This window comes from Lactuca saligna, chromosome 5, assembly GCF_052625555.1.
Source record: "Lactuca saligna cultivar CGN05327 chromosome 5, ASM5262555v1, whole genome shotgun sequence".
NCBI classification, from domain to species: domain Eukaryota; kingdom Viridiplantae; phylum Streptophyta; class Magnoliopsida; order Asterales; family Asteraceae; genus Lactuca; species Lactuca saligna.
The window spans coordinates 276,701,761-276,720,650 of record NC_136421.1 but is presented as its reverse complement, the minus strand read 5'-3'; the positions used below and the strand labels follow the sequence as shown (position 1 = coordinate 276,720,650).

General features: G+C 38.8%; 2 protein-coding genes across 2 annotated transcripts; both read right to left on the bottom strand.

The window, feature by feature from the left end:
* Positions 1-455: 455 nt before the first annotated feature.
* LOC144997951 (uncharacterized) lies at positions 456-13,641 on the bottom strand. Its single transcript, XM_078957806.1, has 2 exons — positions 13,218-13,641; positions 456-1,114 (listed from the first exon to the last, which is right to left on the bottom strand). Exons 1-2 carry the CDS (start codon positions 13,588-13,590, stop codon positions 606-608), a joined length of 882 nt encoding a protein of 293 aa, XP_078813932.1. The 5' UTR covers positions 13,591-13,641; the 3' UTR covers positions 456-605.
* A 4,254-nt stretch (positions 13,642-17,895) lies between these two features.
* On the bottom strand, positions 17,896-18,521 carry LOC145046735 (uncharacterized). The gene is made up of 2 exons (XM_078995010.1): positions 18,323-18,521; positions 17,896-18,281 (listed from the first exon to the last, which is right to left on the bottom strand). The coding sequence occupies exons 1-2, from the start codon at positions 18,519-18,521 to the stop codon at positions 17,896-17,898; spliced, it is 585 nt and encodes a 194-aa protein (XP_078851136.1).
* Between the last annotated feature and the right edge of the window lie 369 nt (positions 18,522-18,890).

Below are 18,890 nucleotides of genomic sequence, written 5' to 3'. Positions count from 1 at the left end.
TAAAAATATTAATCCAATTAAAAAAAAATTTAAAAATTAAACAAAAGAATTAATGTGTAATGATTAAATAAATTTAAGGAGAAGTGTTGCGTAAATGGTTTTTGTAGTTTGGTTGAAGAAATGGTTTCTAAGGGTAAAATTGTTATTTTAAAACTTGTTGAAGTTAATGTTTTTAAACCAAAAATAAACAATGTATCTAAAATTGGATCAACGATACACCACTATATATTTTTAGATAAAAACCACATAACATTAACAACCATAAGGTCTCTTTTTACAATTTTTGTAAACCAATTTAACTTTATTACATTCGAAAATGATAACAAATTATATTATAAAATTAAGAAAAGAAACATCTTCGGACATGTTTAGATCTACAAGTTTCAAAAGAATGATAAGTTACAATAAAAGAAAAAAAAAAGATATCTACCATTTTAAAATATCCTTTTATACCTTAATACATCCCTACTTTCAAAAGTCCTGTATAGCAATTAAGCTTACAACTTTTGTGTATCGAATAGCACAAATGCCATCTTTATTGTGATTTCACAACATATCATTTCAATTTCCAAACATGACATAAATTTCTTAGAACCTGAGTAAGTTCAAAGAGATGAATAAAGTGGTACACTTGGCAAGATGTATCCAGCTTCAACGATGAAAATGTTACCATTCACATAGTCTGATGAGCCATGAACTAGGTACCTAACTAGTGATGTCAAGTCAGGGTCCGTAGTGCCCAAATCTTTCAATGGCACAATATTTGAAACCACATTCTTGAGCCATTTCTTTTTCAATAGTTCCTCCGTAATCTCCGATTTGAAAAGCCCAGGACATATTGAGTTTACCCTTATTTTGTGTTTTCCAAGTTCCATTGCCATCACTTTGGTCATGGTATTAAAAGCTGCTTTTGAAGAAATATATGCAACTGCTCCGATTTCATGAGTACGACCAAGACCAGCACAAGAAGATATGTTGATTATGGATCCTCCTTGATTAAGAGCAACCATATGACGACAAACATACTTTAACATCAACCATGTTCCTGTTACATTTGTTTTAAAGGCTTTTTCCCAATCTTTTTCGGACAAATCCAATGCACCTTGCACAGGACCTATAAATGCATGATGCAATATTAAAGAATATTCAACCCTACGTAATGACTGACACAAGTTCCAGGCCAAAATTATGCATCTTAAAAAAATCTACACCTAACTAATCTACTTTATCATATATGGTTATAACTTAACTTTTTTTTATTGGAAAACATTTGGGAAAAAACTAAAACTAAACAACGAAAGAGGACATGTTTTGATAAGCCTAGAAAATATGATTTTGAAAGAGATGAGAACTTGAACCCCACCCGGAAATTGATCAATGGAAAATCAATGACAAATTAACTGTTATTCATTAAGTATTAACATCGTATGAAATAAAGAGGCTGCCATAAGGGGGAAAATGTGAGTGTAAACCTACTTTGGTGTGAACTTGCCATGAGTAGCTGCACCATCCTCTTTAGTTGACAAATGAATGCCTCCTTTGTTGACAATAACAACTAGAAATGGCAGCCTCTTTATTTCACACGATGAACACAATAAATTGCCACAGTACTTATAGTGGCTAGCTTTAGTATAAATAGAAGTTGTAATCTGAGTTGTAAGGCACCACAAAAACAGAGAGTGTACTGAGTAATACTTAGAGTGAGTATTAGAGGGTTGTTTCTTTTTCTTGTAATATTGAGCGTGTAAGCTCTTCTCTTTTGTTCTAGTTCTGAATAAAAGTGTGTTTCAACCCCAAAAAGTGGTATCAGAGCTTGGTTAAGCTCCGGTGAGCATTCTTTGTTTTTTGGTCGAAATTTTTTTGTCTCAAAAACAATTTCAGAGTACACCATTGAAAAGGTCTCGTTCCGAGGATTCCGAAAATATATTTTTTTGAATTTTTTGACCACCGGAAGGCTTCCAAATCGCCGGTCAAAGTTGGTCAAAAGTCGCCGGAAAGTTGGCTGGAAAAACCAGGGTTCGGCGGAGAAGACGACACTGTAGCGAGTACTGTAGCAGCACTGTAGCAGTGACGTCATCAGTGATGTCAGCAGCTGACCAAAGTTCAGAAAATTGCAGTTTAGCCCCTGTTCTTCCGAAAAGTGCAATTTAGCCCTTGTTTTTCAAAAAAATTGCATTTATTGTCCTGTTTTTCAGAAAATTTTCAGTTTAGCCCCTGTTTTACGTCTGTAAAAGTTCCATTTGCCCCCTGAACTTCTGAAAAGTTCATACTGGTCCCTATACTTCAAAAAAAAAATCATTGTCGTGTATGCCCAAGTATATGCCAAAAATGACTACACCAACTTCGTCATCTTCTCAAGCCGAAGTTGAAAGTTTTCAAAGGATCGGGAAAGACGGTAGTGTTACGTTACACTATCCAATGCTCACGAAGATGAACTACGCGGTGTGGGCCATAAAAATGCGAGTGAATTTACAAGCACAAGGAGTATGGGATGTAATTAAAAATGCAGAAATGGACGAACGTAAAGATCGGATGGCTCTTGCGGCTATTTATCAAGCAATTCCAGAGGACGTACTTCTGATGTTAGCTGAGAAGGACACAGCTAAAGAAGCATGGGAAACGCTTAAGATGATGCACATGAGAGTCGATCGGGTCAAGGAGGCTAAAGCTCAAACCTAGAGAAGTGACTTCGAGGTTATCCGGATGAAAGACAGTGAATCGGTAGATGATTTTTCCATGAGATTGAATATTATCATAACCGGTATTCGATCTCTAGGTGAAAAGATTGAAGAAATAACGGTTGTGAAGAAGTTTCTGCGAGCCGTACCGATATGATTTATACAAATCGTAACATCTATCGAGCAATTCGGAGATTTGAAGAATATGAGGGTGGAAGAAGTTGTGGGTCGTCTTAAGACCCATGAAGAGAGACTTCGAAGCTATGGAGAAAAAAAAGGAGGACCTTCTCTATTGCTTACACATGCCGAGTGGGCATCTCGTTCAAAGCAAACTGGAGAGAGAAACTCGTCAAACACTTCAAGAGGACGAGGAGGACATGGTAACCGAGGCCGGGGACGAGGCCGAGGTCGTGGACGTGGCCAAGGAGGTGGTCGCGAGTACAATACAAATCGGAATGACCATAATCCTTCTCGAAAGGATAAAAGTAAAATCAAATGTTTTACTTGTGAACAATTTGGTCATTATGTATCGGAGTGTCCAAATAAGAATCGAGGTGAGGAGGCGAACCTCGCTCAAGCCAACGAAGAAGAGCCTATTTTGATGATGGCAGCCGCACAAGAATATGCACACAAAAAGGTGTCTCTAAGAGAGAAGATTTGTGTTAATCTTCTTACATCTGGAGAAAGTCGAGTCGAGTCCGAGGTATGGTATCTCGACAACGGTGCTAGCAATCACATGACTGGAGACCGCTCAAAGTTTCGTGAACTAGATGAGCACGTTACGGGTCATGTGAAATTTGGGGATGGTTCGTCCGTCGCTATTTTAGGAAAAGGGTCGATTTTATTCGATAGCAAAAATGGTGACCAAAGAATCCTTAATGAGGTATATTTCATTCCAAGTCTAAAAAACAATATTATTAGTCTTGGACAAATGACGGAGGAAGGGAGTCGGGTCATAATGGATGGGTCGGATCTGACATTGTTTGACAGAAACAAAACTCTACTTTTGAGAGTTAAACGATCCCCAAACCGGTTATATAAAACTCCTTTAAGGACCGGTAGACCGACTTGTCTTTTAGCAACAAAAGACGAACCAGCTTGGATATGGCATTCTAGACTCGGTCATGTTAACTTTCTCGCCTTAAAGAAGTTGTCCGAAAAGAATATGGCAATCGGAGTCCCAAAGATTGAGCACCCAAACCAAGTATGTGAAGGGTGCGTTCTTTCCAAACAAACCCGAATTCCTTTCCCGGATCATGCAGTTTTTCGGGCTAAAAAACCTCTACAACTTGTTCATGCGGACTTATGTGGTCCGATCACACCTACATCTGTTGGAGGGAGTAAATATTTTCTCCTTTTAGTAGACGATTTTAGCCGGTGGATGTGGGTTTACATGCTATCGGAGAAGTCTCAAGCCTTGAGCGCTTTCAAACGGTTCAAGTTGATGGTTGAAAAGAATCCGGGTTATCAAATAAAGATACTTCGAACGGACCGAGGGGGAGAATTCACTTCAAAAGAATTCTCATTATTTTGTGAAGAAAATGGTATTCAAATGCATCTTACAACACCATATTCGCCTCAACCAGAACGGAGTTGTAAAAAGGCGAAATCGGACCGTTATGGACATGGCAAGAAGTCTGCTCAAAGGTAGAAATGTCCCGGGATAGTTTTGGGGAGAAGCGGTTAGACATGCAATTTATCTTCTCAACCGCCTGCCAACAAAAGCACTTCCCGACAAGACACCTTATGAAACATGGTTTGGCAAAAAGCCTAACCTTGAACATCTAAAAGTTTTTGGTTGTGTTGCTTTTGCTAAACTTGTAGGTGGTCACTTGAAGAAACTTGATGATCGAAGTAAAAAGATGGTGTATTTAGGTGTGGAAGATGGAACTAAAGGCAACCGTTTGCTTGATCTGCAAGACCGAAAGTTGCGAGTTAGTCGCGATATTGTTTTTGACGAAAAAGAAGAATGGAATTGGTACAAAAACAAAGAAGAATAGATGGCGCCTCCTAAGACATTTACCATAATTGAACCACAACCCCAAATACACCTCGAAACACCTCAAAATGACCCCGAAATCAACCCGGAACAACCAAACAGTCCAGGAATCGATGCTATCCAAGCTGGAACACCATATGTTGAATTTGACGAGCCTGAACCGGCCCCACAAACTCCTATCTCAGCCCCGTTTTCTTCAACCTCGCCCCATATGGAAAGCCCTTCTAATGAAATTGGGCCAAGGGGATTACGTCCATTAACCGATATCTATTTTGAAGGCGAAAATGTGTTCCTTGAACCCGGAGAATTGTTGATGATTGCAGCAGATCAACCCTTGAATTTTAAAGAGGCAATAACCTCTAAAGCATGGCAGGAGCCTATGCAAGCAGAGTTGGATGCAATCGAGAAGAACAAGACATGGCAACTTACCAATTTGCCACCCGGAAACAAAGCAATCGGTTTGAAATGGGTGTTTAAAGTGAAGAAAGACAACTTGGGAAAAGTGGTGAAGCATAAAGCTCGACTTGTAGCAAAAGGATTTGTAAAAAAGGAAGGAGTCGACTTTGATGAAGTTTTTGAACCCGTAGCACGACTTGACACCGTAAGACTCATTCTTGCCTTAGCAGCTCAACATGGGGTGGGTTGTCCACCATCTCGATGTTAAGTCAGCTTTTCTCAATGGAGATCTCAAAGAGGAGGTTTATGTCACCCAACCAGAAGGTTTTATGTCACCCAACCAGAAGGTTATGTTGATAGAGCAAACAGTCATAAGGTGTTCAAGCTTCATAAAGCTCTTTATGGTCTACGACAAGCTCCTCGAGCTTGGAACATTCGTTTGGATAAAAGCTTAAAAAGGCTTGGTTTTACAAAAAGTTCACAAGACCCAGCTGTTTACAAAAGGAACTCAAAAGACAAAATTCTTATTGTTGGTGTCTATGTTGATGACCTGATCATTACCGGATCGAGCACTAACGACGTTGTCGAATTCAAAGAGCAAATGAAGAAAGAATACGAAATGAGTGACTTGGGATTACTTTCTTACTACCTTGGAATCGAAGTTTCGCAAAAGAAGTGGGGAATATCTTTGCGACAAATAGCTTATGCAAAGAAGATTTTAGAGCAATTTGGGTTGCTGGATTGCAATCCGACAACGTCACCAATGGAACCTAAGTTGAAGGTTAAAAAGGATGAAGATGGTGAAAAAGTTGATCCAACTGAATATAGGCGAGTGGTAGGTTGTTTGAGGTACTTGACTCACACTCGACCGGACTTGTCATTTTCAGTTGGAATTGCAAGTTGTTTCATGGAGGAACCGACCGTTTTGCACTTCCAAGTTATGAAACACATCTTACGGTATGTGAAAGGAACTGTTGATTATGGAATCAATTATGGAAGAGGTCGTGAAATTGAAGATTTGGTTGGTTTTACCGATAGTGATCTTGGAGGTGACCCTGTTGATAGCAAGAGCACAAGTGGAATGATTTTCTATCTAGGAAGGAACGTGATAACTTGGAAATCCCAAAATCAAAAGACTGTTGCTTTGTCCACGTGTGAAGCCGAGTTCATGGCAGCTACAGCATCAGCATGTCAAGCCATTTGGCTTGCTAATCTCGTGAAGGAGCTCACGGGACATCATATCATGCCTATCACCTTATATGTTGATAACAAGTCAGCAATCACATTGATGAAAAATCGTGTGTTTCATGGACGAAGCAAACCCATTGACATTCGTTATCACTTCATACGGGAATGTGTTGAACGTGGGCAAATTATAGTGGAATATTTCAACTCGAAGGATCAACGGGCGGACATCTTTACAAAGGCTTTAGCATACGTGAAACATGGTGAAATGCGAAACATGATCGGAGTGACGAATCTCGAGCCAAGTTCGGTTTAAGGGGGAAAATGTGAGTGTAAACCTACTTGGGTGTGAACCTGCCATGAGTATTTGCACCATCCTCTTTAGTTGACAAATGAATGCCTCCTTTGTTGATAATAACAACTAGAAATGGCAGCCTCTTTATTTCATACGTTGAACACAATAAATTGCCACAGTACTTATAGTGGCTAGCTTTAGTATAAATAGAAGTTGTAATCTGAGTTGTAAGACACCACAAAAACAGAGAGTGTAGTTTGTAATACTTAGAGTGAGTATTAGAGGGTTGTTTCTTTTTCTTGTAATATTGAGTGTGTAAGCTCTTCTCTTTTGTTCTAGTTCTGAATAAAAGTGTGTTTCAACCCCCAACAAGTGGTAGTTGTTGGGGTTGAAACACACTTTATTCAGAACTAGAACAAAAGAGAAGAGCTTACACGCTCAATATTACAAGAAAAAGAAACAACCCTCTAATACTCACTCTAAGTATTACTCACTACACTCTCTGTTTTTGTGGAGCCTTACAACTCAGATTACAACTTCTATTTATACTAAAGCTAGCCACTATAAGTACTGTGGCAATTTATTGTGTTTATCGTATGAAATAAAGAGGCTGTCATTTCTAGTTGTTATTATCAACAAAGGAGGCATTCATTTGTCAAGTAAAGAGGATGGTGCAACTACTCATGGCAGGTTCACACCCAAGTAGGTTTACACTCACATTTTCCCCCTTAAACCGAACTTGGCTCGAGATTCGTCACTCCGATCATGTTTCACATTTCACCATGTTTCACGTATGCTAAAGCCTTTGTAAAGATGTCCGCCCGTTGATCCTTCGAGTTGACATATTCCACTATAATTTGCCCACGTTCAACACATTCCCGTATGAAGTGATAACGAATGTCAATGGGTTTGCTTCGTCCATGAAACACAGGATTTTTCATCAATGTGATTGCTGACTTGTTATCAACATATAAGGTGATAGGCATGATATGATGTCCCGTGAGCTCCTTCACGAGATTAGCAAGCCAAATGGCTTGACATGCTAATGCTGTAGCTGCCATGAACTCGGCTTCACACGTGGACAAAGCAACAGTCTTTTGATTTTGGGATTTCCAAGTTATCACGTTCCTTCCTAGATAGAAAATCATTCCACTTGTGCTCTTGCTATCAACAGGGTCACCTCCAAGATCACTATCGGTAAAACCAACCAAATCTTCAATTTCACGACCTCTTCCATAATTGATTCCATAATCAACAGTTCCTTTCACATACCGTAAGATGTGTTTCATAACTTGGAAGTGCAAAACGGTCGGTTCCTCCATGAAACAATTTGCAATTCCAACTGAAAATGACAAGTCCGGTCGAGTGTGAGTCAAGTACCTCAAACAACCTACCACTCGCCTATATTCAGTTGGATCAACTTTTTCACCATCTTCATCCTTTTTAACCTTCAACTTAGGTTCCATTGGTGACGTTGTCGGATTGCAATCCAGCAACCCAAATTGCTCTAAAATCTTCTTTGCATAAGCTATTTGTCGCAAAGATATTCCCCACTTCTTTTGCGAAACTTCGATTCCAAGGTAGTAAGAAAGTAATCCCAAGTCACTCATTTCGTATTCTTTCTTCATTTGCTCTTTGAATTCGACAACGTCGTTAGTGCTCGATCCGGTAATGATCAGGTCATCAACATAGACACCAACAATAAGAATTTTGTCTTTTGAGTTCCTTTTGTAAACAGCTGGGTCTTGTGAACTTTTTGTAAAACCAAGCCTTTTTAAGCTTTTATCCAAACGAATGTTCCAAGCTCGAGGAGCTTGTCGTAGACCATAAAGAGCTTTATGAAGCTTGAACACTTTATGACTGTTTGCACTATCAACATAACCTTCTGGTTGGGTGACATAAAACCTTCTGGTTGGGTGACATAAACCTCCTCTTTGAGATCTCCATTAAGAAAAGCTGACTTGACATCGAGATGGTGGACAACCCACCCATGTTGAGCTGCTAAGGCAAGAATGAGTCTTACGGTGTCAAGTCGTGCTACGGGTGCAAAAACTTCATCAAAGTCGACTCCTTCCTTTTGTACAAATCCTTTTGCTACAAGTCGAGCTTTATGCTTCACCACTTTTCCCAAGTTATCTTTCTTCACTTTAAACACCCATTTCAAACCGATTGCTTTGTTTCCGGGTAGCAAATTGGTAAGTTGCCATGTCTTGTTCTTCTCGATTGCATCTAACTCTGCTTGCATAGCCTCCTGCCATGCTTTAGAGGTTATTGCCTCTTTAAAATTCAAGGGTTGATCTGCTGCAATCATCAACAATTCTCCGGGTTCAAGGAACACATTTTCGCCTTCAAAATAGATATCGGTTAATGGACGTAATCCCCTTGGCCCAATTTCATTAGAAGGGCTTTCCATATGGGGCGAGGTTGAAGAAAACGGGGCTGAGATAGGAGTTTGTGGGGCCGGTTCAGGCTCGTCAAATTCAACATATGGTGTTCCAGCTTGGATAGCATCGATTCCTGGACTGTTTGGTTGTTCCGGGTTGATTTCGGGGTCATTTTGAGGTGTTTCGAGGTGTATTTGGGGTTATGGTTCAATTATGGTAAAGGTCTTAGGAGTCTCCATCTCTTCTTCTTTGTTTTTGTACCAATTCCATTCTTCTTTTTCGTCAAAAACAATATCGCGACTAACTCGCAACTTTCGGTCTTGCGGATCAAGCAAACGGTTGCCTTTAGTTCCATCTTCCACACCTAAATACACCATCTTTTTACTTCGATCATCAAGTTTCTTCAAGTGACCACCTACAAGTTTAGCAAAAGCAACACAACCAAAAACTTTTAGATGTTCAAGGTTAGGCTTTTTGCCAAACCATGTTTCATAAGGTGTCTTGTCGGGAAGTGCTTTTGTTGGCAGGCGGTTGAGAAGATAAATTTCATGTCTAACCGCTTCTCCCCAAAACTATCCCGGGACATTTCTACCTTTGAGCAGACTTCTTGCCATGTCCATAACGGTCCGATTTCGCCTTTCTACAACTCCGTTCTGGTTGAGGCGAATATGGTGTTGTAAGATGCCTTTGAATACCATTTTCTTCACAAAATAATGAGAATTCTTTTGAAGTGAATTCTCCCCCTCGGTCCGTTCGAAGTATCTTTATTTGATAACCCGGATTCTTTTCAACCATCAACTTGAACCGTTTGAAAGCGCTCAAGGCTTGAGACTTCTCCGATAGCATGTAAACCCACATCCACCGGCTAAAATCGTCTACTAAAAGGAGAAAATATTTACTCCCTCCAACAGATGTAGGTGTGATCGGACCACATAAGTCCGCATGAACAAGTTGTAGAGGTTTTTTAGCCCGAAAAACTGCATGATCCGGGAAAGGAATTCGGGTTTGTTTGGAAAGAACGCACCCTTCACATACTTGGTTTGGGTGCTCAATCTTTGGGACTCCGATTGCCATATTCTTTTCGGACAACTTCTTTAAGGCGAGAAAGTTAACATGACCGAGTCTAGAATGCCATATCCAAGCTGGTTCGTCTTTTGTTGCTAAAAGACAAGTCGGTCTACCGGTCCTTAAAGGAGTTTTATATAACCGGTTTGGGGATCATTTAACTCTCAAAAGTAGAGTTTTGTTTCTGTCAAACAATGTCAGATCCGACCCATCCATTATGACCCGACTCCCTTCCTCCGTCATTTGTCCAAGACTAATAATATTGTTTTTTAGACTTGGAATGAAATATACCTCATTAAGGATTCTTTGGTCACCATTTTTGCTATCGAATAAAATCGACCCTTTTCCTAAAATAGCGACGGACAAACCATCCCCAAATTTCACATGACCCGTAACGTGCTCATCTAGTTCGCGAAACTTTGAGCGGTCTCCAGTCATGTGATTGCTAGCACCGTTGTCGAGATACCATACCTCGGACTCGACTCGACTTTCTCCAGATGTAAGAAGATTAACACAAATCTTCTCTCTTAGAGACACCTTTTTGTGTGCATATTCTTGTGCGGCTGCCATCATCAAAATAGGCTCTTCTTCGTTGGCTTGAGCGAGGTTGGCCTCCTCACCTCGATTCTTGTTTGGACACTCCGATGCATAATGACCAAATTGTTCACAAGTAAAACATTTGATTTTACTTTTATCCTTTCGAGAAGGATTATGGTCATTCCGATTTGTATTGTACTCGCGACCACCTCCTTGGCCACGTCCACGACATCGGCCTCGTCCCCGGCCTCGGTTACCATGTCCTCCTCGTCCTCTTGAAGTGTTTGACGAGTTTCTCTCTCCAGTTTGCTTTGAACGAGATGCCCACTCGGCATGTGTAAGCAATAGAGAAGGTCCTCCTTTTTTTTCTCCATAGCTTCGAAGTCTCTCTTCATGGGTCTTAAGACGACCCACAACTTCTTCCACCGTCATATTCTTCAAATCTCCGAATTGCTCGATAGATGTTACGATTTGTATAAATCGTATCAGTACGACTCGTAGAAACTTCTTCACAACCGTTATTTCTTCAATCTTTTCACCTAAAGATCGAATACCGGTTACGATAATATTCAATCTCATGGAAAAATCATCTACCGATTCACTGTCTTTCATCCGGATCACCTCGAAGTCATTTCTCAAGGTTTGAGCTTTAGCCTCCTGGACCCGATCAGCTCCCATGTGCATCATCTTAAGCGTTTCCCATGCTTCTTTAGTTGTGTCCTTCTCAGCTAACATCAGAAGTACGTCCTCTGGAATTGCTTGATAAATAGCCGCAAGAGCCATCCGATCTTTACATTCGTCCGTTTCTACATTTTTAATTACATCCCATACTCCTTGTGCTTGTAAATTCACTCGCATTTTTATGGCCCACACCACGTAGTTCATCTTCGTGAGCATTGGATAGTGTAACGTAACACTACCGTCTTTCCCGATCCTTTGAAAACTTTCAACTTCGGCTTGAGAAGATGACGAAGTTGGTGTAGTCATTTTTAGCATATACTTGGGCATACACGACAATGATTTTTTTTTTTTGAAGTATAGGGACCAGTATGAACTTTTCAGAAGTTCAGGGGGCAAATGGAACGTTTATGGACGTAAAACAAGGGCTAAACTGAAAATTTTCTGAAAAACAGGACAAAAAATAAAACTTTTTTGAAAAACAGGGGCTAAATTGCACTTTTCGGAAGAACAGGGGATAAACTGCAATTTTCTGAACTTTGGTCAGCTGCTGACATCACTGATGACGTCATTGCTACAGTACTCGCTACAGTGTCGTCTTCTCCGCCGAACCCTGGTTTTTCCGGCCAACTTTCCGGCGACTTTTGACCAACTTTGAACAGCGATTTGGAAGCCTTCCCGGTGGTCAAAAAATTCAAAAAAATATATTTTCGGAATCCTCGGAACGAGACCTTTCCAATGGTGTACTCCGAAATTGTTTTTGAGACAAAAAAATTTCGACCAAAAAACAAAGAATGCTCCCCCGGAGCTTAATCAAGCTCTGATACCACTTGTTGGGGTTGAAACACACTTTTATTCAGAACTAGAACAAAAGAGAAGAGCTTACACGCTCAATATTACAAGAAAAAAAAACAACCCTCTAATACTCACTCTAAGTATTACTCAGTACACTCTCTGTTTTTGTGGTGCCTTACAACTCAGATTACAACTTCTATTTATACTAAAACTAGCCACTATAAGTACTGTGGCAATTTATCGTGTTCATCGTGTGAAATAAAGAGGCTGCCATTTCTAGTTGTTATTGTCAACAAAGGAGGCATTCATTTGTCAACTAAAGAGGATGGTGCAGCTACTCATAGCAGGTTCACACCCAAGTAGGTTTACACTCACAGAAATTGATCAATGGAAAATCAATGACAAATTAACTGTTATTCATGAAGTATTAACATCAGATTAATATATATTGAGGTCTCATTCATATAATTATGTTCGTTCACTATCAGATATCTCAACGGAATATTTAACTGTAAATGAATGTGAATAATGAGCATGACGTGGATGGTGGATGATCAGTTCAAACCGGTTGACAAAATCAGATCTAATCAACGTAATTTATTTTTTATATTATCGTTGAATTAAAACTCTTAATTAACTATAATTTATATACAGTTAATCAATTAATTACTTGGACATTCATAATAGTTTGTTTTTGTTGTTTATTAAAATATATATACTATTTTTATGCAAGTTTAATGTCATTTAACCTCAAATTGCTATCGAATATGTCTTTCTTCATATAATTTACAAGTAAACGATCGGTTTATATATATTGTTCTATTTTCATTAATGACATGCTTTAACAAACACGAATTAAACCATCAATTTGATGACTTAATGGTTCAATGACTTGGAATAAAACATGCATGCAAAATGAGCTTGTTACGTACGTTGTATTCTCATAATTAAACTTCAACGATCGATGACTTTACATCGTAAAATTCATCTTGCTCAAAACCAAACTCAGATTACCTGCAGATAAAGAATGGATCCGTAATTCCATGCTTGGTTTTAACTTTTACCTTACCAACTACTCTCTCTCTCTCAGTTACACGAAAGATATCAGAAAGTATCACATAAATAAAATAAATAATAATAAATAAAAAAGAAAACCAACTCAATTAAGGAGATGAAAAATATATAATTCCAAGATATATATATACCTCGAATACCGGCGTTGTTGATCAGAACATCGATCCGGCCAAAAGTCTCCCAAGCCTTTTGCACGGAGGCTTCAATGGTAGGACCATCAGCACAGATATCAAGCTCAATCGCCACTGCAATTTGACCTTGGTTTGCCTCATGAACATCATCATCAATATGATCATCAGAGATTAAATTTAATTCCATGTTGTTAATTTCATCGCATAGTGACTTGAGGAGATCTGTTCGACGTGCAGCAGCAATGATTTTGCAACCGGCTTTTGCTAAATCAATTGAAAAATCCCGACCAAGACCGGAGGATGCACCCGTAACCATCACGACTTTGCCTCTCAGGTCTCTCCATGCTTCAAACTGATCACAACTTGATGCCATTGACTTACGATTTAGATATAGATAATCAGTTGCTGAATAATGACTTAATCTAAATATATATAGAGCAGATTAATTACGAAATTTCGCATGTGTAATATTGCTCCATGCATGTGCAACTTTAGTCCAAGGGTTTTATAACTTGTTGTATTTGTAGAGTTGTAGTCCAAAATTTTATTTTATGCCCATATTTTAACATCCTTAGTTTTTTTTTTATTATACACACATACATAAACATAAAAATAAGTCGCTGTTGCTACTTGCTAAACATAAAAACCCATGTTTATGTATGGGTTACATGGGTTTGTCATGTCTCAACCCAACCTAACATGAACCCATTTGTCAGGTCTATATTATTATATTTGATCGGAAAAAAGAAGTCGTTGTTGCTAAATATTCCTACTTCCCCCCTTATGTATTTCAATTCATGTATATGTATGTCAATGTGTATGTATGTGTATGTCGTTGTGTGTATGTATATCTATATGTAAGTGTATATGTATGTATATATGAGTCTATGTGTGTGAGTATTAGTATGTGTATTGTATGTTTATTAGTGTATGCACAAACACAAACTTACTGTGATATAATCATGTTTTGAATATTATAGTTATGATGGCATGCACACATATATGTATGTTTATAATACATATAAGTTGACAAAATAAATGTATTCCATGTATAATTAAGTTGTAAAAAATATGGATGGCGTCGAACGTCAAAACCTTGAAAAACAAAAGATGGTTTCTAGTCATGCGTAATTTGTCAATAATTAACAAAAAAAATATTGACTAATTACACTATGAAAAAAGATAACAATATGAACACAAGGAAACTTGTTGAGTTCATTTGTGTATAACCTTTTTAAACCAAATGTGAAAACAAAAGAATGATTTCCAAACGCAGAAATTTCACTTTAAAAAAGATAACATCAAAAAAAGCCATTGTATGTTCAAAAAATCATAAGTTTCTAGACGAGTGTGCGTTAAACATAAGGAACCGTGTATCATCTATGATAACAATTTTTATGGTTTCAAGAGTCATGATTATTACGTGTTTATGCAAGAGTATATCCACTTGCTATAAGAATGTTTCTTTCACAAGAGATATATGAGCCTTTGTGCCAGGCCACAAGCTTTTCCGGGTATTATCTTTGTTAGTATTTAATTAGTTTTTTACTGATACCACAATGTTAGTATGTAATCAGCTTTTTACAAGCTAATCAACAAGAAACAATGTATAGTATATAAGATAGAAGAACAGAATATTGAGGTAAAATGTTTCTTATGTGTTTATTTCAGAAAGGACTTAATAAATACACGTACATTATGCCTTGCAATTTAAAGAGGAAACATGTTGAAAACTAGGAACTAACTTATACTAGCTGAAGACCAGGTAATGCATACCACATGCCTTTGATTTATTCTTCCTAACAAAAAGAAACGTGCATACTAATTAATATTTTTTGAATTACTTGTAACATTCTCCCCTTAATTTAGAATCTTGTGATTGGCTTCATCCCAATCAAGTCTCTCATTTCTTCATATTTCACTCTTTTCATTGACTTTGTAAGAATGTCTGCTTTCTGCTTTGTCCCACACACATAACTGACCACAATTTCCCCATATTCTACACATTCTCTAATAAAGTGATACCTTATATTGATGTGCTCGTTGCGCCCATGGAAAACTAGATTTTTCATTAAGTCTAGTGTCGACCTATTATCAACTAGCAGATCAATTGGAGGTACCTTTTGCCTAGTGATTTTAGTGAGAAGCCGGCGGAGCCATATGCCTTAGCAGGCTGCCTGGGTTGCAGCCATAAACTCTACTTCACATGATGACAAGGCCACACTACGTTGCTTTTGTGATGCCCATGTCACTAAGTTCCCATTCATGTAGAAAGTTATCCCTCCTGTACTCTTCCCATCTTCCAAGTCTTTTCCAAAGTCACTATCAGAGTATCCAGTGAGGGTGACTCTCTTCTCTCCTCTAGTGTATGTCAAACCATAGTTAAGAGTACATTTAATGTATCTAAGGATGGATTTCACTGCTTGGAGATGTTTTACATGTGGTATCTCCATAAACCAGCTAACTACTCCAACTGCAAAAGAAAGATCAGGGTGTGTATGTGTCAAGTACCTGAGTGCACCAACTATGTTTCTATACTTTGTAGGATCCACTAATTCTCCTTCTTCTTCTTTAAACATCTTTAGTTTGTGTTCCATAGGAGTTCTTGTTGCATTGCACTCCATCATGTATGTCTTGTTCAAGATATTCTTTGCATATGCCTCTTGCTTTAAGGTTATACCAGCCTCATCTTGGTTAACTTCAATCCCTAAGTAATAATTCAGTAGCCCAAGGTCACTCATCTCAAACTTGGCTTTCATTTCCAATTTGAATTCCTCCACATCTTTGGAACAGCTACCAGTGACCAGCAAGTCATCTATGTACACTCCAACTATCAAGATGTTGCCCACTTTCTTCCTTGTATACACAGAGTACTCTTGACAAAACCTTGTGAACCTGAGGCTTTTTAAGTACTTTTCTAGGCATGCATTCCAAGCTCTAGGAGCTTGTTTTAGTCCATACAGGGCTTTTGAGAGCTTGTATACTTTGACTTCTTCTCCGTTTCTCTCAAAACCTTCAGGTTGCATCACATACACTTCTTCATTCAATCTTCCATTCAATAAAGCTGATTTTACATCCAGGTGATACACCCACCATCCACTTGATCCTGCAAGAACCAAAATTATACGCACCGTCTCAATTCTAGCCACCGGAGCGAACACTTCTTCATAATCGATACCCTGTTTTTGTACGTATCCCTTTGCTAAAATTCTCGCCTTGTACTTTGCAATTCTCCCATCTGGTTCTCTCTTCACCTTGTAAACCCATATTAAGCCAATTGCTTTTCGCCCTTTTGGAAGATCAACCAGGGTCCAGGTCTTATTCTTTTCAATTGATGCCAGTTCTTCCTTCATTGCACTGACCCATTCGTTTCTTGCTCGTTGCGGATCATCAACAGTTCTTCAGGGGGTAATTGTATTTCCTCTGTGTTCTCGTATAGATTTGTGAGTAATGGATACCGTTTTGGAGCGCCACCGCCTATGGAGCTTGAGGCGGTGTTTGGAGACGGAATTTGAGTCGTAGAAACTAGGGTTATGGGCAAATTGGGCGAATCCGGCTGGTTTGTGGGCACACTTTGTGAGCTGCCAGGTAGTGGGCTCACTTGTGGTGAGTTAATGGGTTGTTCATCTTCGATCCAATCTTCATTATTGGTTGACCCGCTTTACCTGACACCATATTGAGGAGTATATGGGTCTGGATCGCTATCATCTTCTTGAACTTTGTCTTCATGAACTTCAGTTTCACCCAAATCGTTAAAATCAAAACCTTCCAGAGTGAAGCTCATACCTGGAATTGCTTTGATCTTGGTTGTCTCCCCCTAATTCCAGGTTTGATCTTCTTCAAACACCACATCCCTACTTACATATATTGATCTCGTATCATGATCCAAAAGTCTGTGAGCTTTCGACCCCTTTTCTGTTCCCAAATATACTACCTTCTTACTTCTGTCATCCAATTTCTTTTAGTGATTCTTGGCTATCTTCGTATGTGCTATACACCTAAAAACCCTTAAGTGACCAACATTTGGCTTTCTTCCAGTCCACATCTCGTACGGTGTGATCTCCTTGAGGGCCTTAGAACTCAATCGATTCAAGATGTAAACGGAATAGCTTACCGCTTCTTCCCACAATACATCAGGTACTTTCATTGTCTTTAAGCATCTTCTAACCATCTCTAAAATTGTTCGATTTCTCCTCTCTACAACCCCATTCTATTGTGGGTAGTAGGGTGAGGTGTAATGATGATTGAGTCTAGTTTCATTACAATACATGGTGAATTGATTTGAGAAAAACTCTCCCCCTCGATCTGTTCTAAACATCTTTAATTTTTCTCCAGTCTCCATTTCAACTTTTGTTCTAAAATTCTTGAAAGCCTCATCTTTTGATCTTAGTAGGTACACCCACATTACTCTGTTATAATCATCCACCATAAGCAAGAAGTACATGTTCCCAGCTGGTGTTGGTGGTAAGACTGGACCACATAGATCACCATGTACAAGTTCCAATCTTCTCTTTGCCATGAAGCTTGTACATGATGGAAATGGATGTCTGGTTTACTTTCCCATGAGACATCCCTCACAAGGTTTAGGTGGAATCTCCATCTTGGGAATTCCTTCGATCAAACCTTTATCAGACATTAGTTTTAATGAGGTAAAATTTACATATCCCAACCTAGTGTGTCATAGCCATGTTGGGTCTTTAATTTCAGCAATTAGACATCTTGTATTGACTTCCACAAGTTTAATTTTATAGAGACGATTTGGAGATTTTTGTAGCTTCATTAGCAATCTTCCTGTGCGGTCATGAACCCAAAGGAATGTCTCTTTTATCTGGATCTCATCTCCTCCTTCTAATAGTTGACCAAGGCTGATAATATTGTTGCATAAATCAAGTATGTAGTATACCTCTTCACATCTTCTCAATTCACCATTTTTACATTGAAAAACTATCAAACCCTTTCCTTCAATTCTGACTCTATATTTATTTCCAAATTTGACATACCCTTGTATTTCTTTGTTTAGGTTGTGCAACTTCATTTCATCACTAGTCATGTGATTACTTGCCCCTGTATCAAGATACCATATACTTGACTAGTTTGTCTCCCACCTTTTGTTTTCAACTTTGGATGCACATTTTCCACATTTAGAAATACTTCATCGATTTCCTTTTTATTTTCAAGGGACATTAACAACAGTGCAGGTTCAGAGTCTTCTTGAATCAGGTTTTTCTCGTGGCTTCTCTCCTTTCTTGGAATGTTGCACTCAGCTGCATAATGACCATGTTCCTGGCAGTTGTAGCACTGCATTGTGCTTTTTTCTTGACTGTTAGAGGCCCCATGGCTTCCTTCCTTTTAGTGATTTGACGCACTTCTACCACGACCACATCCTCCACCATTTCTACCTCCGCCTCTACCTCATCCACGTGAGCCTCCAAAACCTCCTTTATGCGATTTGGATTTGGAGTCACTTTGTCCCTTCTTCTTGTTTTTATCTGACCACTCTTGATGTGTCAAGAGAAGCTTTCGATCATCACTTTCGGTATGCCCTTTAATCCTTTTTCATGTGCTTTTAATCTAACAACTACTTCTTCTACGATCATTTCATCTAGATCTCCAAATTGATTCAGGGTTGAGGCTAATTATAGGAACTTGGTTGATACTTCCCTAAGCAGTTTT